Source organism: Lacerta agilis, chromosome 1 (assembly GCF_009819535.1).
Source record: "Lacerta agilis isolate rLacAgi1 chromosome 1, rLacAgi1.pri, whole genome shotgun sequence".
Classification (NCBI taxonomy): domain Eukaryota; kingdom Metazoa; phylum Chordata; class Lepidosauria; order Squamata; family Lacertidae; genus Lacerta; species Lacerta agilis.
Window position 1 is genome coordinate 95,775,961 of NC_046312.1, and position 27,142 is coordinate 95,803,102.

A 27,142-nucleotide genomic window follows, 5' to 3' on the forward strand; every position below is an offset into this window, starting at 1 on the left:
AGGCAAAATTCATAGGAACTCTAGTGTTGGGCAAGCCCCTCCCTATAATAGTTCCCCCATCCAAATCTTATGGAAATGTCTTGCTTCCCTCAAAATTTCTGTAGATGCTCATCTTAATGACATCTCTACTTGAATCTAAATATTTACCCTGACGTGTTTATTGGCAGTAGTGTTACGACTTTCCTCTAACACCAATCAAATTCTAAATATTAATCTGCTGTTGCAGCAACTCCTAGAGAAGACAGATAATGTGTACATTGCTTGCATGGGGGCCTGTTGTTTCTGCTTGTCCATATAGTGGTAGTGTCTGGTATTTCCTCTACAACTGATGGGAACAGACACAATAACAAATCATTATTCATTTTTAGAAATGACGTTTTGGTATCTGAATGCCTAAATATGTGTGGCAACAGCTTAGACTTAGGGGCCAGTTCACATATTCATGAACATCACTTGCTTAGACATTATGTTGAACTTGCAGCAGAAATGGTGAATTGATTTCACTGAAAGACTTCCAAGTGCTATGAAAGTGCCATTTATGGTGTTTGATCTTTGAGGGTGTTCACTGACACATGCAAACTGCCACTTGATGTTGTAGCCATCAAGTGAAGAACATGCACAGGTGAACCAGCCCATCGAGAGAGGATTATTTTCTCTTGGGAGAGATTTTTGTTGCTATAACCTGATTAGGAAGCCCTGTCCAAAAGAAGCTTAAAGTGGAATTTTAGACAGCTTATCAATACACTGATTTATCAGTCAATGGGGGGTGGGGGTGGGTTGTATCATCCAGATGACAAATACGGTGTTTCACTGTGGTAGTTGTAATCAGGACAGACTTTTTGCACCAGTTTGTAATCAACGCTGTAAAAAGCAATGTAAATACAGATGACTTTAAATGGTTTAGAACACAGCCAGGACACATGGCTTTGTGTCTGCTCTTGGTAGCAGATCTTCGAAGGGTCAAAATTACACAATGCAGTTTTCTTAGCTCTATCCGTTTTCTCGTATTCAATTCGACAGTTGAAAGACTTGGACTCCTTGGTCTCTAGCGTTGACTGTGGTGAGGATTCAAACTCCACCACCTTGGAAGGTGGCACCAAGCTCACAGAAACATTTCCGAGGCCTGTGGAATTGTGCCGGAAATAAACACTGAAGGTTCCATTGCCATGGTCAACAATTTTCCCTGTTATGAGAAGATTCAGCTTCACAGTTTTGATGTTAGAATGGAAGTCACCCCACCCAAACATTTTCTTGAATTTCCCAGTTTTTACAATTGGTCTGCGTTTAGTTCGTGCAAGAGATTCCTGAACCTCAGTGATGTTGGATAACCAATCCCAAAAGTTGTCTATGCTGTCTGAATATGACATCTGTCCATGTTTCAGTGCTCGGGATGGCTTAACAAAGAGGCGTAAAGGGTTGATGATCCTCGAATTGACTACATTATCAACTAGTGTGTCTGCAGGATCTTTGTCTTCCCAGTTTAGTAAGTCTGTGGCATGGATGATCTGCTTAGCATCACAAAAGATCTGTTTCAAAAGAGAGAGAGGGGGGAAGAAGATAAATATTAAAAACTAACATGTGATATTAAATTAAGTTAAAAGATTCTTGCCCTGACTGTACTGTAAAAACACTCAAAACAGCTTATATCTGTATTGTAATACTGAGTGACTGTTTTGTTAACTGGGCTCAGTTCTGCTAGGCTCTAGATACATGCTCTGCCCTTTTAGATGTGCCTGAATGAGTGGTGATCACACCTGACTGCATCTGAAGAGAGAGTGGAGACTCCTCTGTTGGGCAAGATTCTGAACCTCCTAAATTCTCCAATGCCGTAGCCCAATCTTTCTCCTGCCATCCTCAGTTACTATTAATGAGAGGTTTCCTAGATGCTTATGCCCATCTCTCTGGTCCTCAAAATAATCACTACCAGCATCCTTTTCTCTCACAGAAATGGTTTCAGTAGAGCAAAGGATTCTTTTGGTCATTCCCCTCCCTTTTTATCTATAAGGAGCCACAGAGAAATGTGTATTTTTTAAAACAACAACACACTACATTCTAAGTACTGTACTTAAATGAATGGTAAAATAAAATTAGTTAATAACTAGGTTGCAAGTAGTTAATGAGCAGTAACCTTTTTGAAGTATTCATACATCAATATAAAAAGATTAAAATCTTATTCTTAAATACCAGTTTTATGCGGAAAGTGCATTGCAGTTCTTTGCTAATCTTCCTCTTAATATAAATCAGTTTGAAAAATCATATTTAATTCTCTCTCTCTTTTTTTAAAGAAGATTGTATTTGCTTAAAATAGAAACTGATACATACTGGACCTTGGGCAGAAAACTCATTTTGTGATAATGGTTTAGCATTATAAGATATTTATTTCTGTATTTTAGAAAATATACTTTTAATACAAATCAAATGTGTGACCTATGAAGTCTATATCCTTCTACTTAACCCCCCACCAGCAAATGTACCCCAACAAAGCAATCCAAATTAAATATCTGATAGAAGTTAGTAAGCATGACACTATTTGCATTTAAAGCAAAACATGTCTTTACTTAGACCTCCTCCTTTCCAGTAAAACAAAATAGTTGTCCATAAGTTATTGTGGTCAACAAAATCCCACAATGTAAAGTACAAACATCTTCTCAAATGGTGTGTGAGATAGAATAGAATAATAATTTATTGGCCAAGTACATTTTTCAATATACTCGGAATTTGCTTTGGCTACATTACAATGTAAAATACATTATACAAGATCTAGGCCTTTTTTAAAAAAAAGCATTTAAAATGTTCAGCAACATACATAAAGCATAATTATAACAGTTGCACAAATACAACAGTGCAACAATCATGAGTAACAACAACAACAAATATTGCATTTTCTTAATACTAAATTAATGGTGCAGGGAGAGATTAACCCTAATGTTCTCCAAGATATGGGGCAGAAGCTTTCACGGAACATTCATTGCTTTCTCTGTTATGTGGATATCAGGCTTATATCCTAGTTAAAGGTTTTCATCTGCCTTATACTAAGGCAATCACCTGTTCATCTAGCTTGGTATTGTCTACAATGAAAGGCAGTGGCCCTCCAGGGTTTCTGACACAGATTTACCCCTATCCTACATGAAGAATCCAGGAATTGAACATGCCCCCCACCCTGAGCTCTGGCTAATCGTCTCCATAGACCCTGGTGCACCCCTGGAATCTCGCACCGCTCATGGAGATACTGGTGGCGAGCAACAATATATTCCCTGGAAATGGCTATTCCTTAGTGGCAGGGCACATGCCTTCACACGCAGAAGGGCCCAGGTAGTGGTTTAAATAGGATCTCAGGCATTAATGTTAAGAAAGAGCTGTAAAGAAACCATTTAAATCACAACAAAAGGAAAATCTCTTATGCAGCCTCAAATTGGTTAACTACTCCATGGTCTAGACTTCTTTCCTTTCCTTTTATTATTATTATTTTTTTGCTGAATATATTGCTTTAACAATACAAACTAACTTGGATGCTAGAACAAAGTCAACGTTTACATAATTCATGACTTGACAAAGCTTACCAATTCTGCAAGTGCATGCACATTAGATTTGTGCAGTATCATACAAGTTTTCAGCATCTTACACTCAAACCTGGCAAGAATAATGGAGTCTCCAACTGTTGTCAATTACACTAAAATAATAATAATAATGCAATCCTAAACTGATACCATTGTATTCCATTACAATCCTCCTATTGTAAGAAAATTATAACAGACTAATAATTCAACATAATAAGCAGAGCCAGGACCTTACTGATAATTAAATGTGCTTTTCCTAAAGGCAAAGGCTGTGATAGGCTTTGTAGCAGCATATGTGATTGCTGTAAGGCATTAAGGATTTAAGTAGCATGTACTTATTAGCTACACTATACTGAAAATCCATACCATATTCATTTTCTGGAATGTATTTTGTACCTATGCTGGTGGTACTAACCTACAGTTCTAATACCCCCAGGGGCGTAGCAAGGAGGGGTGTAGGGGGCGGACCACCGCATGTTCCATAATGGAGGGGGTGACAAATTATCAAGGAACAATTACTGCCCTACTAGGGCAGTTCATAAAAAACCTTTTTTTTATAAAAAAAAAATGCCTGCTCCAAAGGTCTTATATAGCTATATATGAAATTTCATGCATATCGGTTAATATCTTGACCCTCCTCCACCAAAATAGCTGTTTACTTGGCTGTTTTCCTATGTCGTGAAGGCTGAAATTTCAGTTCAGTGGAGTACTTAACTGTTCCCAACCCTAACCCTGTGGAAAGCCATCTAATTAGACTTTAATTTGATTTTGAGATGTTTTTAGGAGGTGATTTAATTATTGTTTGATTTTATACCAATGTTATGTATCTGATGTTAGCCACCCTGAGCCCGACTTCGGCCGGGGAGGGCGGGATATAAATAAAAGTTTTATATTATTATTACTTGTTATTATTCCTTTGTAAGAAAATCTGAAATAACGTAAAACCATTTTTGCGGGGGGGGGGGGATCACGGGAGGGGGGGTTGTCAAGAAATTTTCCACACCGGGTACCACCTGACCTTCCTATGCCTCTGAATAACCCCCTAATTCCCCCACCCCCTGTTGCTAAAGCCTTTTGCTCCTGTTACATTTGCATTGGTGCTATGAGGAAGGAGGAAATGGGCTGCTGCATAAGGAGCTGTGAGTGGCGGCTCCAAAACTGCCCTTCACGTGGAACTTTTGTGATGCTAATCCCTTATCCCTGTCTTGAAACTGCAGTACAGTGGTACCTTGGTTTACGAACTTAATCCATTCCAGAAGTCCATTCTTAAACCAAAACCGTTCTTAAACCGAGGCACGCTTTCCCTAATGAGGCCTCCCACCACCAGTGTCCTTCCACTGTTCGGATTCTGTTCTTAGACCAAGGTAAAGCTCTCAAACTGGACACTATTTCTAGTTTTGCGGAGTTTGTAAATCGTTCGTAAACCGAGGTACCACTGTATTCAGTCTTATGCAGCAGAACAGTTAATATGTTTTACAGAATAGGAACAGAGTTAAGTCCCGCTAGCAGGACTCATTAGCTGGATCCTGCCCTTGGTTTGCATATTGTTTCAGAAGGGGTGAATGAGATAGGTTTGCCATTAAATGCAAACTGAAACAACCCCCCCCCCATCACCATCTTCCACTGCAGAATGGTTCCTCCCACACTGTATTTGGAGACTTGTTTGGGGGTTTTTGAGTATCCACATTGTAGTCCAATGTTAACTGTGGATTTCATCTTTACACTTGGATCTTTTTAAATGTGACTGTACCTATCCCTCCCCCCCTTCATAGAATAATTGAAGAGTGAATTTCTGTGTTTGCAGTTTTAAAATATCATTTGTGTAGCCATCCATTGAGTCAGATCAGCAAAGATGCAGCTTACAAAGAAAGCAATTGAAGGCCAAACAATGTCTGATCCCCTGTCTGTCCCCAGTCCCCAGTAGTATATCATAGGGTTGAGTGGAAAACAGGCTTTCACAAACAGTTCTGGGGTGGAATGGGAGATCAGCTCGAGTTGCTATCACATTAGGAATGTACAAATTCTGTTTCCCACCCGGCAACTGGTAAAGCACCTTCTGTTATTACAGTTTTACTATGCTAATGAAAAGTGGCCAGAATTCCCTTGTTCAATAACATATATAATTGGATTGCTTTAACAATTCTGTCCTGTCTCCTGTAGTTAACTAAAATGACAAGCTGCTTCAGCAGGAAATAATGATGATGATGATTTTTTTTTTAAAAAAAAACCCTCTCATGATCAAATCTTGCAGCCCATTAAATTTTCTGCTTGTAAATGAATCTTATAAAGAACTATCCTCCCTGTAGAGGTACAAGCACACCAACGTCTCTGCTGACAAAACTGGAAAGCAGATCCAGCCGCACAAAACACGGCTATCAATGATTAGTGGTGCAACTTCCCCCAAAGCCATATCTCTTCTGAATCTTTAGGGAATTGTCAGAGAAGCATAATAGGAAAATGACAGAAAGTAGATGAGGAATGACAGAAGTGAACTATATATCAGAATACTAATTGAAGATATTAATATTTTCCCGTGTAATATATCATTTTCTGAAAAGCTGCTAGTGCTGATAAATACTAATACAAGCCTGGAACAAAACTCAACAAAGGGAGAAGGGAGATAATTGCAAACTTTGCTTGGCTTGCCCAAAGGTTTAACTTTTTTCTTTTTAAAAAACTTTTTAGAAAATACCACCCAAAACTTGTTCCAATTGACAGAGGGGGGAAACTTGCCACATTCAGCAAGGAAGCTCTTTGCCTTGCAAAGAGCGATATCCAACTAAATCATACTTAAGAGTAGAACCTTTGAAACTAATTGGTCTTGCCTGAGCATGGTTCATATCCAACTGCATCCATTTTAACTCAGTTGTAGTTTTGTCCCTGTTATCTAGCATTGCTTGAACAATCTTATTTTGTTGTTGTTATTATATTTATTCGTTTATATCCCACCTTCTCCCCAGACTGAGACTCAAGGTGGCTAACAGATAAAATGGAAAAAGCTGAAAACATAGGAAAAATATTAAGTTCACATCTCCACATTCTAAATAGTTAAGTGATGAACTAGCAACTCATGCTACAGTAATATGTTGGGTAAGAAAGCAGCAGTAACTGCTGCCATCTTGTTTTTGGAACAGACAATTTATCATTATCAGAAATTAGTATGTATAGGTTAAAGCTCCTCTGTTGGCTAGCAAGGCTGATCTTAACAACTGTTGATATATACTATTGTTGTACTGTGTATTTTGGGTTTATGGACCACAATAAAGCTGTGTGTGTGTGTTTATCATGAGCTGGAGGCGCAATGCCACTTCATGGAATCAACTAACTGTGAGGCACAAAGAGCCTCACTTAGGAAGGAAATTCGTACAGTACAGTGGTCTGAAACTGTCTGGGCTCCTGAAGGAATGCTGGACCTCTGATTAGTTGCTTTACATGTCTTCCACTATCAGGGCTTTCCAGCCGATGATAGTGGTTTCTTTGGGGGCACATTTGCCAAGACACAGCAGGCATGAACAAGGTGTTTCGGTAGTGCAGCCCTGTATGCAAAGACCTTTAGGTCTTGAAAGACCTACATTGGCTCCCAGTACGTTTCCGAGCACAATTTAAAGTGTTGGTGCTGACCTTTAAAGTCCTAAACAGCCTTGGCCCAGTATACCTGGGCCTCTATCCCCCCCATCGTTCTGTTCAGACATTGAGGTCCAGTGCTGAGGGCCTTCTGGCAGTTCCCTCACTGCGAGAAGCCAAGTTACAGGGAACCAGGCAGAGGGCCTTCTCGGTACTGGCACCCGCCCTGTGGAATGCCCTCCCACCAGATGTCAAAGAGAAAAACAACTACCAGACTTTTAGAAGACATCTGAAGGCAGCCCTCTTTAGGGAAGTTTTTAATGTTTGAAGTTTTATTCTGTTTTTAATGTTCTGTTGAAAGCTGCCCAGAGTTGGTGGGGAAACCCAGCCGGATGGGCAGGGTAGAAATAAAAAATTATTATTATTATTATTATTATTATTATTATTATTATTATTATTATTATTATTTATTATTATTTCCAGCAGTAATCGTCCACCTGCTTGCCGTCTCCACATTCTAGATTCTCTACTTAATATTGCAGCCACCTGGCTAAATAGTGTCATAACTATGTGTGCATGCATGAGCAGCAAAAGCACAATTGAAAGTTTTAGTTGGGGAATCTATTTTCAGGGTTGTTTTTTTTAAAAAAAACTTAAATCAAGGGGTAGCTAACTTGTGGTCTGAACTCCCATCAGCCCTAGCCAGCATGGCAATGGTCAGCGATAATATGAGCTGTAGAACCACTTTGAGGTTTGTTTGTTTGCAATCGAGGGGTATATAAACTTTATGAAATAAATAAATAGTCCAGCAACGGCCAAAGATTAGTCACCTCCCAGCTAAATGCAAGCAAATATACATAGTAGATTTATGTGCATGGAAACTGGGGGAGAGCTTGCTCTTATATGTTGCCCTGAACTCCTAGTATGGCAGATGCGATAAAAATGCAATGCAATTCAGGAAAGGGGCTCCCCAGCTGCTGCTTCCTATCTTTACATTACCAGGGCATCTGCTTCATTCTTCTACAGCAGGGTTGGAGAACCTGTGCCCTCCAGCTGTTACGGCGTCCGTCAGCCCTAATCAACACAGTCAATTGTCAGGGATTATGGGAACTGTAGTTCTGCAATATTTGGAGGGCCAGAGGTTCCTCAGCTCTGCTCTATAGGTAAAAATGGTGATCGAGGATTATTATACCTGTGTTCCCCAAAAATGGGAACATCATTTTTGATGTGCATCAACCCTTAGTTGACTGCATGTTAGAGAACATTTTCAATTTACCATTTAAATACTTGCTCCCCAAGAAGCATAAATGATTCCCATTTCCCCAAGAAATTACAATGCACATGCAGATGCTCCAACACCTCTCTGGACAGCACCCAAATTAGTTTTTTGTGGGTTGCTGATTGAAACAAGCACAGTTAGCACTCATTTTCAACCAGCACCTGCTGACCACCCATCTGCTGAACTTTAAGAGTTTAATGATTCTCCCCTCCTGCATACTTTTTTTATAAATGCCTGGGAGATTTCATTTTACCTTTGCTAAAATCAGTTCATTAAAATACTAATTTCAAACTGTAATTATCTGTTGGTTAGCTCTGCTGGTTGAACAAGCTATAGTGCTGATATACTCCCAACTGCAGAAAAGTTCACAGATGTTCCAGTCCCCAGGAGGCTCCACTGTGCTCAGAGACAGTCTTGAAAGAGATTTAGGAAATGTGCTTTTAAGAGTCAAGCATTTGCACCCCAAGTGAATATATCAGGAAGAGTCAGGGGGGTAGGCAGTGGGAGAGATACAGTAACAAAAGTCAGTGTGATCTTAATAAACTGTCCTCTTACGAAAATGCCACCTCGTTTTCCTTTATGCACAACAAACCCTTTAAAAATTTTAAAAAGCAGAAAGTCTGAACAAACTGTCCTTGCATCTCCTTCAAGACTTTGAGAGGTTCATAAATCCTGACCATCTGGCTAAACAACAGGTAACACTACTGATCAAAAAGGACCCTGTTGATAACTTAAACGCTTTGGTCAATGTGTTGCTACAGAGAGTTAAAATAGAACATTTATGAGTTTCAAATAAGGTATCAGCACCCCTCTATCCTACCAGCTCCCACCAGTTCCATCTGCTTAAAGAAACTCAAACTTGGTGGTGGTGTTGGCTCCTTAGAAACAATCCAAAGGTTACAATAGGGTATATATTTTATTAGCATAAAAAGGTAAAGGGACCCCCTGACCATCAGGTCCAGTCATGTCCTACTCTGGCTGTGTGATGCTAATTGTAGTATGCAGCTTCTTCTCTTGGCTGTCTACAAAGTTCTGCAGATATACTTCATTTGGGAGACATGTTCCTTTGCAGAAAAAGGTAATAACTCACCTGTTCAAAATACTGAAATGGGTGCTTTGCATTTGTATGTCTAAGTTTAGGACAGATTTTTTAAAAATCCCAAAACTTCTTCACTCAGTGCATAACTAAATTAAAGAATTCACTTCCACAAAAGGCAGCAAGGGGCGCCCAGTTTGGGTGGTCCTCCTGATTCACCTCCACCATTGAAGGTAGTTGCTGGGAATTGCAAACAGGAAGTATGCTACTGTGCTCAAGTTCTGCTTTGCAGGCTTTTCATGGGAATCTGGCTAGCAACTGCGAGAACAGAGTGCAGGATGAGATGGGCACTTGTCCTGATCCAGCAGGGATCTATTCTTGTGTTTTTAAGGTAAGGTCCAGAAGAAACTCCAACCCCTATCTTTTTTTCAAGGGGCGTGCTGCCACATCCAATACTGGCTGATAAGAAAAGACAGCAACAGAGTACATTTTTTCTTAGATCCAAACAATATGTGACAGTCCCAATTTTTTTTGCATGTGCAGGGGAAGATTTTACTTTCTTGGGCTCCATGATCACTGCAGATGGTGACAGCAGTCACGAAATTAAAAGACACCTGCTTCTTGGGAGAAAAGCCATGACATACCTAGACAGCATCTTAAAAAGCAGAGACATCACCTTGCCGACCAAAGTCTGTATAGTTAAAGTTTTCCCAGTAGTGATGTATGAAAGTGAGAGCTGGACCATAAAGAAGACTGATCGCCGAAAAAATTATGCTTTTGAATTATGGTACTGGAGGAGACTCTTGAGAGTCCCATGGACTGCAAGAAGATCAAACCTATCAATTCTTAAGGAAATCAGCCCTGAGTGCTCACTGGGAGGACAGATCCTGAAGCTGAGGCTCCAATACTTTGGCCACCAGAAGAGAAGACTCCCTGGGAAAGACCCTGATGTTGGGAAAGATTTGAGGGCACAAGGAGAAGGGGACGACAGAGGACGAGATGGTTGCACAGTGTTCTCGAAGCTACCAACATGAGTGACCAAACTGCAAGAGGCAGTGGGAGTGCCTGGCATGCTCTGGTCCATGGGGTCATGAAGAGTCGGACACAACTAAACAACTAAACAAAACAAAAAAGGGGAAGTCAAATTCTTTGCCTTGCTGTGTGTCAGTGTTTGTTTGTTTGTTTTAAAAACATTCCCTGTCTGGCTTGGTTCCAGACTGGGAGGAAATTGGTTAGAGCTATCGAGCAAAGGCAGAGGAGGAGGAAAGATTTCACTCATGTGAGGCACGGGATCCAGGGCTAGGGCCAGTTGGGTCAGAGAGGTAGATGACACGGTCTAAGATGGGCTGGTGGTTCCAGGGCAAGCACACAATGAGGGTCAAAGTGTGGCACGGCCAGAGGAGTCAGTGAACCTTAAGCTCTTGCCTAGCCAAAGGAGGCTCAGGTATTATAGGACCTAGGGAATCCTGATTTGTCTGTGGGAGTCAGCTGACATTATAGTACTGAAGTTCAGAGGGAGCCCTTTACCCATAGAGCCTACAGGGTTTGCCAGAGTTCTGCTGGAATAGGCATTTAAAATATCAATTACTCTAGTTTGAGACCACTTCTTTACTGGAGATTTACATCTCCCCCCTCCTGTGCACATCTCATGTAAAATAATAATAATTTCAATCTTTGCTTTATATGTGTACAGAACAAGTGTATAAATAAATAAATAAATAAATAAATAAATAAATGGGGTTGTCTGATATCTTTTCTGCTCCTTCTTCACTAAATACTTCCAATAATTTGAGACAACTCCAGTATAATAATTAATGTTTTAAACTAGGGAATAAGAGTTTAGAACTATTTAATTAAAGCTAAAGGTATACCTTATAGCTCTGGTAGGCAGGAAGCTGAGTGAATTCCAGAACCTCTATTATTGTAACACATAAGAGATAATTAACAAAGGAAAATATTACAGTTATCTGCACCCTTTGAGAGTGTAACTAATGAACCTTTAACAGCTGCTCCTGAAAAATCAGCAACACTATCACTATCAATTTCTAGACAAAGCGCAGCTGACAGATGCTTGAAGTGATAAATCAGTCTACACAAGGATTAAAATAACAAGCCCCAGAAGACCTCTAAAAGACAAAGGTGTTGTACCAGACTACTTCTAGGTTCCCTGGATTCTGTTAGAATGCAGATCAAATTGGTTTGCAAAGCACAAATGGTAGTTGGAAAGAAATCACTGAATTTCATTTCTGGTGCTATGGATACATGAAGTAAGTGCACTTCATTTCCCATACACATTTTAATTAAGCCTGTTTTAAGTTGGGCAGTTGTTTTAAAATGCAATGAATATCATTACTGAAACAGGGTATATGTTATTTCATTTTCTTTGTAAAAATAAAAATGGGTGGGGGGCAATCTCATAACACATTGCTTAAAAATGATTGGTGTGCTGAGAACCCATTCACTCCAATGCTCTATGTGCCAAGTGAGATGGGCAAGAGAGTCAAAAAGTAGCAGAAGTGGCACCTAGGGAACCTTTCGGTCAGGCATGTCAATGACAATGTCAGATATGACAGGCGGGCTGACAGTGCTGACACCATGCAGAGCACTGTGTCCATGACATCCCAGTGGATACTGAAATACAGTCCTGACTGGGTGCAACGTAGGCTTGCTTTAGCTGTTGCACTTTTTGCTTCTGTATATATATATTGTCCAACCTATTTCTTTTACCAATAAATTTCTTTAAAAAGCAAAATTATGTTGGAAGCTCCAACCACAGAACTTTGGCCTCATGTAAATTAGTTAAGTACGTTAGTAATGTACGGAAGTGATGTACGGAAGTGAGAGCTGGACCATAAAGAAGGCTGATCGCCGAAGAATTGATGCTTTTGAATTATGGTGCTGGAGGAGACTCTTGAGAGTCCCATGGACTGCAAGAAGATCAAACCTATCCATTCTTAAAGAAATCAGCCCTGAGTGCTCACTGGAAGGGCAGATCCTGAAGTTGAGGCTCCAGTACTTTGGCCACCTCATGAGAAGGAAAGACTCCCTGGAAAAGACCCTGATGTTGGGAAAGATGGAGGGCACAAGGAGAAGGGGACGACAGAGGATGAGATGGTTGGACAGTGTTCTCAAAGCTACTAACATGAGTTTGGCCAAACTGCGAGAGGCAGTGAAGGATAGGCGTGCCTGGCGTGCTCTGGTCCATGGGGTCACGAAGAGTCGGACATGACTGAACGACTGAACAACAACAACAAATTAGTTATCTCTCCCCTCCAAATTTCAGGAATTACATGACACCTAGTCTTGTCCTTGAGTCACCATGAACTGGCTTCTCTGTAGATTGGATCAGCAAGTCAGCAATGCTTGTCAAAGCTCCAATATTATAATATTTGCAATGTTCCAGCTACAGAAAGATCAAGATTCAACATTGCTTTACGAAGTTCATCCCGATGCAGTCTGGGATGTTCACAAATAGACGGATCAGGAGATTTCCCATCCATGTGCTCCTCCATAACCAATAGTATTTCTGCATTAATCTACAATTCTCTACCCTCACCAGAAAATGTATGGGAATTCAATATTAAATATTTACTTAAATACATATTTTAGTGCAAAATGTTTATTTTTTAAATATGTCTTTTGCCCACATGTTAAAATGTGTTTTGATGTGTGTGTGTTTTGAGCTGAGACCCATTTCATAACATTCAGAGAAGTGCAAAAAAAAATTAAAAAAATCCTGATCTGTTTATGAATCTAGGAAGTGTGAATTAGGTTGATTCACTTAAAAAGGTGGATTTGAACAAAATCTTTCTCCCTTCAGAAACAGGTCACTAGGTGGGGTGGAGCTGCTATGCTAGCTTCCCAGATGGTAGGTCACTGTTGCTTAATGGCAGGGAGAGGTGAGGTCAGGGGTGTGCACTAGCATAGGCCTACCAGTGGAGCCAATCTCCTGCTTGTGTATTTGAACCACCACACCACTCTCCCTTCCAGGAACCTAAAATAGCAGCTCTACCTCACCTGGGAAGCCATGTCTCCAGAGAGCCAGTGTGGTGTAGTGGTTAAGAGCGGTAGACTTATAATCTGGGGAACCGGGTTCGCGTCTCCGCTCCTCCACATGCAGCTGCTGGGTGACCTTGGGCTAGTCACACTTCTTTGAAGTCACTCAGCCCCACTCACCTCACAGAGTGTTTGTTGTGGGGGAGGAAGGGAAAGGAGAATGTTAGCCGCTTTGAGACTCCTTCGGGTAGTGATAAAGCGGGATATCAAATCCAAACAAATTCTGCTTCTATTCCTATTGCAACTCAAGGTGTGGAGACTTTGCGGCAGAGTTTGAAACAATGTGATGATCAAGCCATTAATGGAACAACAATTGAGATACGAGTGCCCTCTTTTAAAGATAGCTTCTTTCTTCTAAGGAAGTAAAGGTACTGTTAACCCTATTTGATTCACTTACTAATTCCACTGATAAACATATTTTTCTCCATTTAACTCTTAACATGGTTTACAGTGTAGACTTGTACCTTGGTTCTTGAACAGAATGTGTTCCGGGAGTTGGTTCGACTCCCAGAACCGCTTGAAAACCAAGGCGCGGCTTCTGATTGGCTGCAGAAGTGTCCTGCAGCCGATCAGAAGCCGCGGAAGTCACGCTGGACGTTTGGCTTCTGAAAATCATTAGAAAACCGGGACACTCACTTCCGGGTTTCAATTGTCCGGGAGCCAAGACGTTTTAGATCCAAGGTAGGACTGTACTGCTATACAAATATAGTCAGAAATGAGTTCCATTAAGTCTGAAGTAAGTATCTATAGGATTGCAACCTTGGCTGTTTATTCCTAGGTTTCCATTTCATCTGGTGTTGGCAGTTCCCCAAATCTGGTGATTTCAGTGTGAATTCGCATTGCAGAACCCTGCAATTGTACACCTTCAGTTAAGTGAAGCGTAACACAGAGGGCTTGTAGTCATCCTCAAATGAATCTGCTAATTAATTTTTTTCTAGTTTGCTCTGGTTTGTTGTATAGTCCAATTAAGTTGCTAAGCCAGTCACATCAGAGTAAATCAACCATACAGTTACATAATTTTTTTCCTAATAAACAGTAGTAATTACATGTACTAGGTTCTAAGGCCGCCAGATGCTCTAAAGCAAAAGCTTTAATTTATTTCATCTAAAAAAAATTTCAAAGAAACAACCCATTCATGTGTGATAGGTTTTTTTTTATAAAACCAAATAAGTTAATTCTTATTTCAATGTAATATAACTCAGATGCATAAAAAGTAGAGAGAATAAAGTAGCTATATCCTGCTCTCGCTCAGTTCCCTGTCTATTTATTATCACTATATATATAATTATGCACACACAATAAGTTAACAACCCAGTCCTGTAAATGTCTCATCAGAAGTCAGGCCCATTTAGCTCAGTGGAACTTACTCCCAGGTACGTATGCACATGACTGCATCCTAAAGACTTCTTATGCTATAAAACTATTATAGCAAACACTGCCTGAGCACGAAGAGAAACCTGACACAATAAATTCCACTCCAAAAAAACACAGCAGTAAAAACTAGAATTCAAAAGTATTCTGAAGAAGTTGGTCTTGCAAGCTGAACAGGGTTCACTTCTGAGCTTGCAGTTGTTAGGCTTGGAATATCACAGCACAAATAGTAATTGCACTTTGGTTTAGAGGGAGGGCAACGTTCTCTGTCAGCTGTGACTCCTCTGCCTGAATAAGCACCAGAATGTCAAGACTGGGGAAGAACTACCATCTGTCAAAACATGGGTCCTTAAAAACTAGCAAGAAGTCACACAGTAAGTGGGAAAACGTAATATATGCTAGGTAGTTGTGTAACCATTTTAACGGGGATGCACAAGCACTTCAGATGATTTCAGAAGTCAGCCAGAATGTTTTGGAGCACATAAATGTGCATATCTGGGGCTTTCTGTATTATGGTAAATAACTTGCACGCCAAAGACTAACAGCACAGGACTGTTCTTTTAGAGTGCAATTTTATGGATCAAGCAACATTATTTTTAGAAGTAAAAGGACACAAACGTAGTGACATTTTGGCAGCGTGCTCTGGGCAAGATGTAACTGGCAGTTAGATCTTCCAATAAGTCCATAGAGAAGCATAAATTCGAATCTCTTACACTTGTGGGCCTTGGGACTTTTCAATAGTCCAAAAACAGAGGAGGCCAACACAGTGCTCTCCAGATGTTTCTGGACTACAACTCCCATCATCCCTGGGCATGCTGGGCATGCTGATTTGGGCTGGTGGGAATTGTAGTCCAACAACGTGGAGGGCCTCACATTGGTTACCCCAGCTCTAAAAGGATCTAGAGGTTGTATAATGCTAGTATTTATATAATTCAACAATATTTACATTCATCTAGGTGGTTCTTACTGCAGAAGAGCCTACCTGCTCTTCACATGCCTTCATCAAATGTTGTGTGTAGGATGGTTTGCTGTCTGGCTTGGGGCAATGAAGGAAATGAAAAAAATTATTTGTATGCTAAAATGCTAACAAGCTACAGCAGTGAACATCTAGGTTTTAAAGAAACCTGTTCTGATGGCAACAGTGAGATTCTGGCACACCAACTATAGGGAGCTGAGGCATTTTCGCCCCCCTAAATGTTGAGGGGGCTGAGGAGGCCGAGCGTGGTGCAGCTTCAGTGGCCAGCTCCTCCAGAATGCTTGGCCTCCTTCAGACAACACAACATTGGATCAAGTGTCACGTCTCTCTCACACACAATGAAAGCCAGGCCCCCTCAACATCAGGGGCAACTTGGCAGCTCTGCCTCATGACATACAGGTATGTACCGTATTTTTTGCTCCATAAGACGCACTTTTTTCCTCCTGAAAAGTAAGGGGAAATGCCTGTGCGTCTTATGGAGCGAATGGTGGTCCCTGGAGCTGAATTGCCCAGGTGCCAAAAGAGGATCATGCTTTTTATTTTACAAAGAGAAAGGGGAGTGTTGAAAGGACCCCGCTCAGCAGCTGATCAGCAAGAGATCTGGAGAGAGATAAGAGTCCCGGCTCCCTTTCAGCCCCGCCCTCCATTGTTGAATGTGCTGCAGAGGGAGGTTGTTTGTTTCCCCAGCGACATGTGACTGGCTGATTAGATTATCTGTCTGGAAACTGTAGAAAAGACTCCCTTAAGATTTTTCAGAAATGTGAGTTAAACCTCATAAAAATGGGGCTTTTCCTCTTTGCTTTTCCCCCTTTGCAAAAGGAGCTTTGCTTTTCCCCCTTTGCAAAAAAAGCTGCAAAACTTTTAGCTGATCCTAAAAAAAGCCTTTTGCCTTTGCAAAAACAGCTGCAAAACTTTTAGCTGATCCTCAAAAAAGCCAGGGCTTTTCCCTTTGCAAAAAAGCTGCAAAACTTTTAGCTGATCCTCAAAAAACAAAACAAAACACAAAAGGGGCTTTTAGAGGAGGAAAACCAGAAAAATATTTTTTTTCCTTGTTTCCTCCTCTAAAAATGAGGTGCGCCCTATGGTCCGGTGCGTTCTATGGAGCGAAAAATACGGTAACTCCAACTACAAAGTAGAGTGGTACCTCGGGTTACAAATGCTTCAGGTTAAAGATACTTCAGGTTACAGACTCTGCTAACCCAGAAGTAGTACCTCGGGTTAAGAACTTTACCTCATGATGAGAACAGAAATTGTGCGGCGGCAGCGGGAGGCCCCATTAGCTAAAGTGGTACCTCAGGTTAAGAACAGTTTCAGGTTAAGAACGGACCTCCAGAATGAATTAAGTTCTTAACCCGAGGTACCACTATAAGTGTGACCTGAAACAAAATGTTGCAGTATGGAGTGCTCCTGATCAGGGTTCTAGCCAGTCATACATTTACAGGATACTCTATTCCACTTCCCCTTCTTTATTTTCCTCCTCCTCCTCCTCCTCCTCCTCCTCCTCCTCCTCCTCCTCCTCCTCCCACTGTTGGTCATGCCTAATGAGCGCGCTCAGTCCTGAGTGGGGTTTTTTTTTGGGAGGGGGTTTCCCCTAAACAAATTTCATACTTATGCAAACCTTGGAGTCATCCCAGATCTGCTGACACATTTTGCATGTGGGTGGTGTCATATTATTTACTTACTTATTTTAAAGATTTATACCCTACCTGAATTAATCTCAAGGCGGCTAACAACACAATAGGTTATAATAGCACACACACATACCCAAAATAGCTCACGTATGCACACACAGCTTCAAGCTGTTGACTGGTGGGTGGAGCCAGAACATGCTTTCCTTTAGTTCTACTGTCCCAGGGTAACAAACTGTTGGACCAGAAGATTCTTTATGAAGTTTTTCCTAATGTTTAGCTGAAATGAGTTTCTTTACCATCTCTGCACATCAGTTCTAGTCTTGTCTTCTGAAGTAACAGAGAACAGGTTCACCTGATCTTCTTTGTGACAGCCTTTCAGGTATCTGAAAGCAGCTCCCATGCTTCCCTATAATATTCTCCAGGCATAGGAATTGGATAGTCAACCCCTCAGCCTTTCTGATAGCTCTTGTCTGAACACAATCTAGGTGTAGGGTCCCTAGAGCTACACTCACCTATGGAACTGTAAAATTCTAAGCCTTTTAAGAGTGAGGGGAATTCATATATGTTAATTCAGTTATAAATGCTGCATATCAATTCTTGTTTGTGTTCTTGACTGTCTTCCAGTGATATGAGCTTAGACATTTATCACTGTTATACCCAGATATAAAAATTCCTGTCACCACTAGAGCCTTACCAGTAGCTATTTTACCAGTATTATTATTATTTCCTGTGACACTAACTATACTTTGTCTATAAACAGAGAGAGAGCTTATATCACACCTCAAAAGTCTAGTTAAATTTTATGCTGTATTACACATGATCTCCTTCAACAAAGAAACTAAACACTATAGCTACATTTAAATTTTTTAAACATGTTTAAAAATGCATGAGCATTAATCAGCTTTATTAACTCCAATTAAAAATCAAGTCCCTTTGCTGAATTATAGACAACTCAATCCATCCCACCTCAATTAACATAGCAATCCTGATAAACACATACAATTTAGCACATTCCTCTTGTTACACAATCACATTTTTATAAACAAAAACAAAACAAAACATCCTTATGCTAAAATTACAGTAAAAGTACATCAGTACAACTGACTATAAATTTATCATAAGGGAAAATATAAAGATTTAAAACAAGCATTTTATATAGAATCTGAGATTCCTCCTTTCAATAATGAAATAAGCCAATAAAATGAAGAATAATCTCTGTAGGAAGAAAATGTTCAATAACAATTTTACTTCTGCTTTAAATAAACTATATACAGATTGCAAACTGCCTAAAGTCTTTAAAGAGTAGGCAATGGCTGATATAAGGAACTGAAGCACTTATGAACTAAAATGTACTTCTCACAACTAACTATTGCACAAGATTCAAAGGATTAATCTCTCTCCAAATCTGGAAATTATTTATAGAATCAGCTTTCCAAGTGTCCTAAAACACTGCATACATTGCAGTATTCTAACCTAGTGGTTACCAGAGAATAAACAACAGAAATTAGGCTATCCCTGTCCAGATAGGGGTGCAACTAGACACTCTGCAACACTGAGGCTACTGAGCCTCAAATGATAGCCAGGATCCAGCAGTATCACCAAACTATGAACCTGCTCCTTCAGAGGGAGTGTGACTCCATCAAGAGCAGACCATCTCCCATCCATCCAGTCTAGGGAACTAACAGTGCTTCAGTCTTATCCAGACTGAGCTTCAGTTTGTTGGCTTTCATCCAGTCCACTACCAAGGCAAGACAATGGTCCAGCACATCCACTGCCATACCTGCAGATGTAAAGGAGAAGTAGAGCTGTGTGTCATCAGCATATTGCTGACAATGGACTCCAAAATTCCAGATAACCCCATTGAACACTTTCATGTAGATATTAAACAGCCCAGGGTTGCTTGTAACCACAGGAGGGGAGAGTGCTTTTGTGCTCAAATCCTGCTTGTAGTTTTCTCACAGGCATCTAGTCAGCCATTGAGAGAACAGGATGCTGGCCTGGATGGGCCAGTGGCCTGATTCAGCAGCCTCTTACTATGTTCTTATGTACACACCATACATTTAAAGTGTATGACTCTCCTCATACTGTAGACTTCTAGCATCACTTTAACTGACTACTTCATCTTGGAAATCATAGGAATGTTTTTGCTCTATCTACTTCCACATTTTTAACCAGACTCACAGTGATCCACTTGTTCATAAGTGGCAATAGCAAATAAAAAAATAGTCCATTGTGCAGGGTTGTGACATCGGTCAATTGACTGCCTATTATGTGCCTGTGCTAAAATACGGCTCAAACTTCCACGAGGAATGACATGTCATAAAGGGCAAGGCAAAAATGCAGCTAACTTTTTTTTTTTTTTTTTTTTTTGCCTCAAGGTGTTGAGGAGATATCCCATGGGAGAAAGGTCTCATTGATCGCCACCTTCCACATAGTTCATTATTAGTAATAAATAATACAGCTGACCTGAATTTAATGTCACTGCCCTCACTTATTGCCATTCCTTTATTTTTGTAATGTCTCCCTCTTTTTTGTTCTGGTACAGTACTAATAAATTCATGCTTTAAATAATGGATCATTATTTGATAAGCCTTGCCTAGTCCAATGTCCAACTCTAGTTGGTTGTTGTTTTTTTTTAAGGGGGATCTCTGTCTTTCTAGAGCTCCTATCTCCTTGCTTAGGTAAGACACAAAGGCAGCTTAGGTAAGACACAAAGCAACCCTGTTTTAACACGAGACTGTGTTTTGTACAATGTATTCTCTTTCCTTCCTTCAGATTCCAGAACCTGAAGGAAGAATGACAGAAAAAAGCTCTATGTGCAGTATCTAGAATGCAGCCTGTTTAAATGTTTCGATGTTTGCATACAAGATGGAGAATCACGTTTGCTAGCACTGCGGGAAAAGCACTGTGCAATGCTGATGGCTTCTGCCCTCCTGGTTTCTCTCTTGTTATCTGGGACACCAGGGTAGAATGATAGTGAAAGGTGAATTGTGAGGAGAGGAGCTGCGTGTGGTAACAGGGAGATGGGCGTGGGCTCAGGAGGGAGGAGCAGGAGGTGGATAACCACAATCTGGGTTTTTATGTAGAAGTCTGGTCTATTTTCACATCCCGTACCTTCAACATTTTACCAAAAATGGTACATCGCAAAGGTGCCTAGCATTGTGACATGATTTTGCACATATTTAAAGCAGGTTATCCCAGGATGGAGGGGAGCAGTATGAATCTCACACTTAAAACAACAACAACAACTTTGGTTGACTATAGGAAAAAAACTATTTTATGCAAGACACTTAATTTACTTTTTAAAAAATACTTGTTTTACTGTATAGTCCATGCTTGTATGAGAAGCACCTCAAACATCAAGAAGTTTATTCTTAATCTATAATGAAAAAATAATTCTATTTTTAAAAAAGAAAACATCAAGGCAGCTATCTCTATAATACACACCCACACCCACCCAAAAGCTAAAACACAGATAAGTTTTAACCAAAAGATATCAAATTAAATATAAATAATAGAGAGCAAATCGGGTTCTACCATGAGTAAGAGCACGTGTTGCGATCGGGACCTGGCAAGACACATTCCCTTCCTGTGGGGGTGGGGCCGGTAGCCGGCCTTAGTAGCTAATGGTCAGTTAGGAGTTGCTGGGCAAAAGTTAATGTTGCAACTTGTGATGGACAGCTTAGCGTCCTATTTAAGCCTCAGCACGTAGGGCGTTCCTTCTCTTGGCTTCGGCTGCTGATCACCCGTCCCGCCCACCCTTTTTTCTTAGGCCTCTGCGTTGACTTTGCTCTGCCTGTCATGGGGTCGTCTGCGTTGTAGCAGGGGCCCAGTAGGAATTTGTCCATCTGGCCGATTGGCTGTGCCTTTTGGTTTTGCCTACTGCAGTAGCAACTTGTCACAACTTGTAAGGTTGGCGGTTAGGCATTGGTTCCTGTGTGGATTGCTGGATTGGGCGCTGCCCATCCAGAATCATGTTGATGCTGGGAATTCCGGTAAAGGAATCCGGCGACTCTTGTGCTTTGTCCGATGCCCCCGGTAGGGGTTAGGGCCATAAGCCGAGTCCCCGGGACCATTGAGGAAGAGGGACGCGTTGCTGCCCCCCCGTCCTTAACTCTCCTCAGTCGCATTCTCCCAATCGCTGGTTCTAGGCCAGCCTCTGTCCCGGTGTGACAGTAGTCTGAACCAATGCCTACGCAACCACTCACCGAATTTGTATTTAAATAAAGTTGTGGCCCTAAATTATTTGCCAAAAACCCAAACCAAAAATCTGTCTCCTGTGTCAAGTCAATGGGGGGTGGATTGAGGTCCTCGATACGCAACAAACTCAATACTTAACAAGTTAAAACAGAAAACTTTATTGCCAGACAATATTGCAAGAGGTTTTTTTTGTTTTTGTTTTGTCTCACCATTTGAATTTAAGGAAAACCCCTTCCCTCATATCCTGGAAAAGACTTTTTAACAAAATAGCAGCACATTTGATCAAGTTACAAATAAGTATTAAAGATACACCAGCACTTCTGTTAGCTATAAACATCATCAAGTGCTTTTGAAACCCTTTTCTGTATCCATAGGCAATGCAAAGCTTAAAGCACCATTTGCAGAACCAGTTCATAGTCTGAGAACTTCCCTTTTACAGTATTATAAGCCTGCGCTGTGATTCATTTCTTGCATGGATTTAAAATATGGAGTATAAAACAGCAAAGCGCTGTAGCTATGTTTTGACAGCGACACCATACAATTTTTAATTTAAATTTCTGTTGTTGTTTTTTTTAACCTTAAATTTTGTTCATTTGGGAGCCGATTCTTAAAAGACTGTTTTGAAATATATATTTGGCACCTTTCGCTTAGTTCTATTTTCTATTTTTTATTTGCAAGCACCACCAATGAAAACTGTAATAGATATCACAAAAATAATATGCCAGGATTTGTTTGCTGGAATCCGTTAAATAGGCTTGATTCAGTGTTAACATCAGTGCCTTAGGGAATGGGCTGTAAAATCCTCTTATACAAGGCACTTTTCTACTGCTAGTGCCTAAGATTGCAAGGCTCCTCTAACCTAATTATTAACATGACACTGAATAATTTGTAGCAACAAAACAGCTGAATGGCCATTAACATAGGATTTAAAGAAATGGTATGCTGTGACCTTAATACTGGACAAAGCATTTTTTTTTCTTTTTACTATTTAGCCAATAACTACCCAGATTACCTGCATTATTGACTGGGAACAGCAATATTGTTTTACATATATTGACTACCATAATGTTAAACAAATGGTGAATTATGGTGACTTTAATTATCTTTGATTAGCTACTATCTAGTTTGCAGGGGAAATGGATGATGTGCATTTTTTTTTTTACCACCAACAGCACTTTTTACTGTCTACACAACCTGTATTTACTAACAATGTGTGTATAAACAAACTCAAAAGTAAGTCCCACTGTATTTAACTGGGCTCACTCTCAGGTAAGTGTATATACGACTGCAGCCTTAGTGTAGGCAAAAATTAATAACTAAACGTTTAATTGTAGACATATCTACACAAAGGTAAGCTACACTGTGTTCAATGGGGCTTCCTTCCAAGTAAGTGTTTGCGGAGGCTGCAGCCTTGGGGGGGGGGGGGAATAGGTATAACCTACAAGGACATCCTATAAGTTGTAGTAAATGTTTTTCAACAACAGAGAGACTAATTTATTTGCAGTGAAGGAAAACTCATTGAATCATTAACAAGAGGATGATTTTCTAAAACTTCAACTTAAAATACAAGGAATCAAAATGGGTACAACAAAATTAAATAGGCCTTTTGAATTTCTCTGCACAGACTTGCCAATTCATTATAGTTGTCATAAGATACCGCCCCTAATGTTTGTGTTTTAAAAGTTTTGTACTCTACAGTAAATTTCACCACATAAAAAAAGAAGTTCTGGTTCCTTTTTTTAAAAAAAATGTTTCTTTCTCTCATTGGCAAAAATGATTGTTACTGTTTAAGGATATTTTCCATGTCTATCTTTGATTGTCCATGTCATCTGGCTGTGACTCTACAAATTGTACACCTGGAAGGCACTGGTCCTTTAAAAGTCCATGTGCACAACTAAATAGTAGACAACATGGTAATACTGTGTCTATGGTAAGCAACAAAATGTTAAGCACAGCTTTGTATTTGTAATTAGCATATGTTATTGAGTCTCATAGGGCTTACTCCCATCCCAAGGGCTTCTATGGGAAGGGGGATCGTGATAGAAATCTAAATAAATAAAATGTGTAGGGTTGCAGGGTTACTTGGATTATTATTTTTTAACTTTAGGACTACTTCCCTCTTAAGAATTATATGATAAAAGTGTTTCATTACACCACTGATGGAGATTTATCTAAAAGCATAGAAAATGAGCTGCTCCCCATGGAATTGTTAGTCTATCAGCTGCGAACAGGTACTCCCTTGTGTGCGTTTCCCTCCCCTTACAAGGAAACAGCTTTTGATTCTTTAAAGTAATCAACACAAAGCAATTGTTGTAAAGCCACAGCAAAAAAGTTGACATCATCCAATAAAATGTGGAGTAAAACCGATGTCCGTCAGAAGTTTTAATCAGTTCCTTTGATTATCTGGTTGATTTAAAATAAAACAAAAATAACAATGGGTAGGGGTATTTCAATTTACCTCTTTCCTGACCAGCAACTTTGTAATCCATTAACTGCTTTCCATTCACATCCCTAACCCCTGTGTGGTGTTTAGCTGGAAAATCTGCTCTAAGAATATAAACAGCCTTTTATTGTTCAAAAAAGCAAAGCAGTGTGAAAGCAAATATGAGTGTCTTATCGCAGAGCTGCAGCTCCGTACTTCATTGCTATGATAAAGTGCCACAGCCAAAAAAAAAAAGGGGGAAAGGGAAAAAGGAAAACAGCCCCACAACATTACAAGACAAGCACAATCCAAAACCGGATTAGAATTTGACATAAGCTTCCTCAAAAACTAATCAATCAACTCATGCTGTAATATTAGAATCCAGCTCTTAAGGAGGCTGTCTAATCCCTTCAAGGTTTATTACACATCCCCTTATTGACTGTAGTCACACACACACACACACACAAAAGTTTCAGCCAGAATGCAGCCATGAGGAGAAAAACAAAACTTTGCATCCTGTTGTGTGCAAACAATTAACATCTTCCTGAAAGGGAGTATGATGAAATATGATTGCAATGCTATTTTTGTTTGATTTTGCTCCTTTTGCTGTGTTACTCCATATATTTAATTCCCCAAGTAAGTTATTCATGTAAGTTTGTTACAACTATTTACAACTGTATTCTCTATACTCTGATTAGTAGCAGTGTCTCACTTGGAGTTCTCTACAACTTCAGCAAACCAGCTTTTGCCATTTGCTTCTGACTGCAATCTTCAGTTTACTCCCATTATATTCTGCAGGGTTTACTACTAAGTACAGTAAAGGGTATTTACAACTGAGCCGTAGTCCACCCCAAAGCCATAAGATACCACAAGAGAATAGACACCAGTACTGTACTTTTACATCTCTATTGGATATGTAAAACTAATTTTGAAACTATGAAAAGCAAAGAAAATTAATTTAAGCTCCAATCCTATGCAGTTACAGGAAAATAAAGTACCAGTGAAAAGAGTTGCTCCAGGGCAAACATGCACAGGGTCCAGCTGCATGAGCACCAGATAATTGCATAAGTAGTTTATTGTTAGAGTGAGTGGCTGTCAACAATACAAGATTCTTATTTACAGGTAAATATTCTCAGATAAAACAAAACAAAGTATTAATAAATTGAAATAAACTTATATGCAAATTGCTTAGGATCAACCAAAGTGGACTCTAGTCCACGAAAGATTGTGCCATAACACATCTGTTAGTCTTGTGATGGTGGTGTATCGATGTATTAAATAAGCATGTAAGACTTTTAAGTAAAAAGTTGCTTCATAGTCACATCGCAAAACATCCTGTTTAATAACATCGCTTCAGATTCTTACTATTGAGGAAACAAAGCCTGCAAATATATGAGCTACCAAAAAACAAATCTGCTCAACAGACACATGATTTCTTGTAAATTAGAAAACTGTAGCAAGCAACAGTGTAACTAACTTTCTCTGGAGGCACCAGATATGGAGATGATTGTAAAAAGCCAGTTCTTAATTACCCAAGATTTCCAAAGTGCTTATTGCAGTGCAACCCTAGGCATGTCTTCTCAGAGGAAAGTCCCTCTGAGTCCAGGGGCACCTACTCCTGCGTAGCTGTGTTTAGAGTGGCAGCCTTACTTTGGTTACACTAAGAGCACATAAATGAAAGATCCGAAAACCTTAGTCCAAAGCCGACAATATTCAACATGTTGGACACAGGCCTTTCGGGAATCCCAGTTGAAAACTGAAAAAACAAGACGATATTGTTAAGCAATCCCTCCTTTGGCTTTACTGGGCTGTTCTAACTCAACCGAATTCTTTCCCCTCCGAAAGCGAACAGTTGCGTATTCCCTGTTGAAACGACAGCAGTCGGAAAAAAACGCAAGGTGCGCCCAGGAGCTCGTTAGGTTTCTTTGGCTGCTTAGAAAAGGAAAAAGTTTCCACCAAGCATCCGAGCCCAAGCGATCGAATTGAAACGCTCACCCTCCTCCTTCGCAAACCAAAGACACACCAGGCGCGGCTACCTAGTGAGAGATCTCGCCATCGAGCCGCACGAAATGTTGGCGGCAGAGGCAGGTGCGCGCCCCATTCATTCCCTGGCATCGCTGAGATGGATGGTCCACTCCCCCCCCCCCCAAAGAAAGGAACAAGGGTGGGTGGGAGAAGAGATGGAGAAGGGGAGAAAACACGGAAAAGGGCAAGGAAAGACCTCATGCTAAAGCCACCCCGGTTCATTACGAACTTATCCCAGCGTTTCTAAAGCTTGCACAGAAATAGGAAGGCAAAGAGCGCACTCCGTTTGCGCCCAGGCAAAGCGGGAGACTTACAAGCGGGAGGAAGCTGTGCATCACCACCAGGAGAGGCAGGGGCTGCCGCAGGTGCGCCATCCTGGCTCGGGAGTCTTAAGAGATGCTCTCCTTTCCTCGGGTCTGGCTCATCTCCACTTTAGGGGGCAGGACTGAGTCCAGGGACATAGCACGGCGCGGCGCGGCGGCGGCGGTTGCTTCGTCGCCGTCTTCTTCTGCCTCCAGAAACTGCCACACGACAGACATACACGCGCTCGCCGAGAGGCGCGCGCCCGTCAGAGTGGACGGGCACAGAAGAAGAAGAAGAGCCCCCGCGAAGACTGTCCGAGGCAAATCCTCCGGCGCTCACTCGCGCAGGCGCCGCTTGGGGTTCACTTTTGCGCAGGGGGCGCCGGTCATGGCTGCTGGCTGGCAGCAAGGCGGGAAAGAGACGGCGAGAGCCGCGCAAATTGCCGGAATCAACGGCGGAGTGTCGAGTGGTCCCTGGGAGAGGTGGGAGGGACGGGCGAGAGTGAGGGCATTTTCACACACGCCCCGTGAAGAAATCAGGAGGCGGCGGCGGCGGCGCAACGCTATGCCAGCCGCGTGCGTCAAGCAACTCGGCGGCGCCTCCCCGGTTGCATGGAGCGGGCGAGGGAGAAGGAGGAGGGCGCTTTGTTCGCTCTTGGCGGGAAGCGCTCTGAGGCGATGGAGCTGGGAGGGGCGTGGCTCATCCCGGGGCATATTAATGAA

The 27,142-nt window shown here is 41.0% G+C and overlaps 1 protein-coding gene across 1 annotated transcript; it reads right to left on the reverse strand.

Moving 5' to 3' along the window:
• Positions 1–779: 779 nt before the first annotated feature.
• NXPH2 (neurexophilin 2) lies at positions 780–26,721 on the reverse strand. Its single transcript, XM_033164154.1, has 2 exons — positions 26,432–26,721; positions 780–1,526 (listed from the first exon to the last, which is right to left on the reverse strand). Exons 1-2 carry the CDS (start codon positions 26,489–26,491, stop codon positions 783–785), a joined length of 804 nt encoding a protein of 267 aa, XP_033020045.1. The 5' UTR covers positions 26,492–26,721; the 3' UTR covers positions 780–782.
• Between the last annotated feature and the right edge of the window lie 421 nt (positions 26,722–27,142).

What these genes read in the sequence shown, in the direction of transcription:
- NXPH2 (XM_033164154.1), bottom strand. Translation starts at nt 26,491, where the DNA reads ATGGCGCACCTGCGGCAGCCCCTGCCTCTCCTGGTGGTGATGCACAGC. An exon ending in TGCACAGCTTCCTCCCGCTT is followed by an intron (nt 1,527 to 26,431) that starts GTAAGTCTCCCG and finishes CTTTTGAAACAG; the next exon opens with ATCTTTTGTGATGCTAAGCA.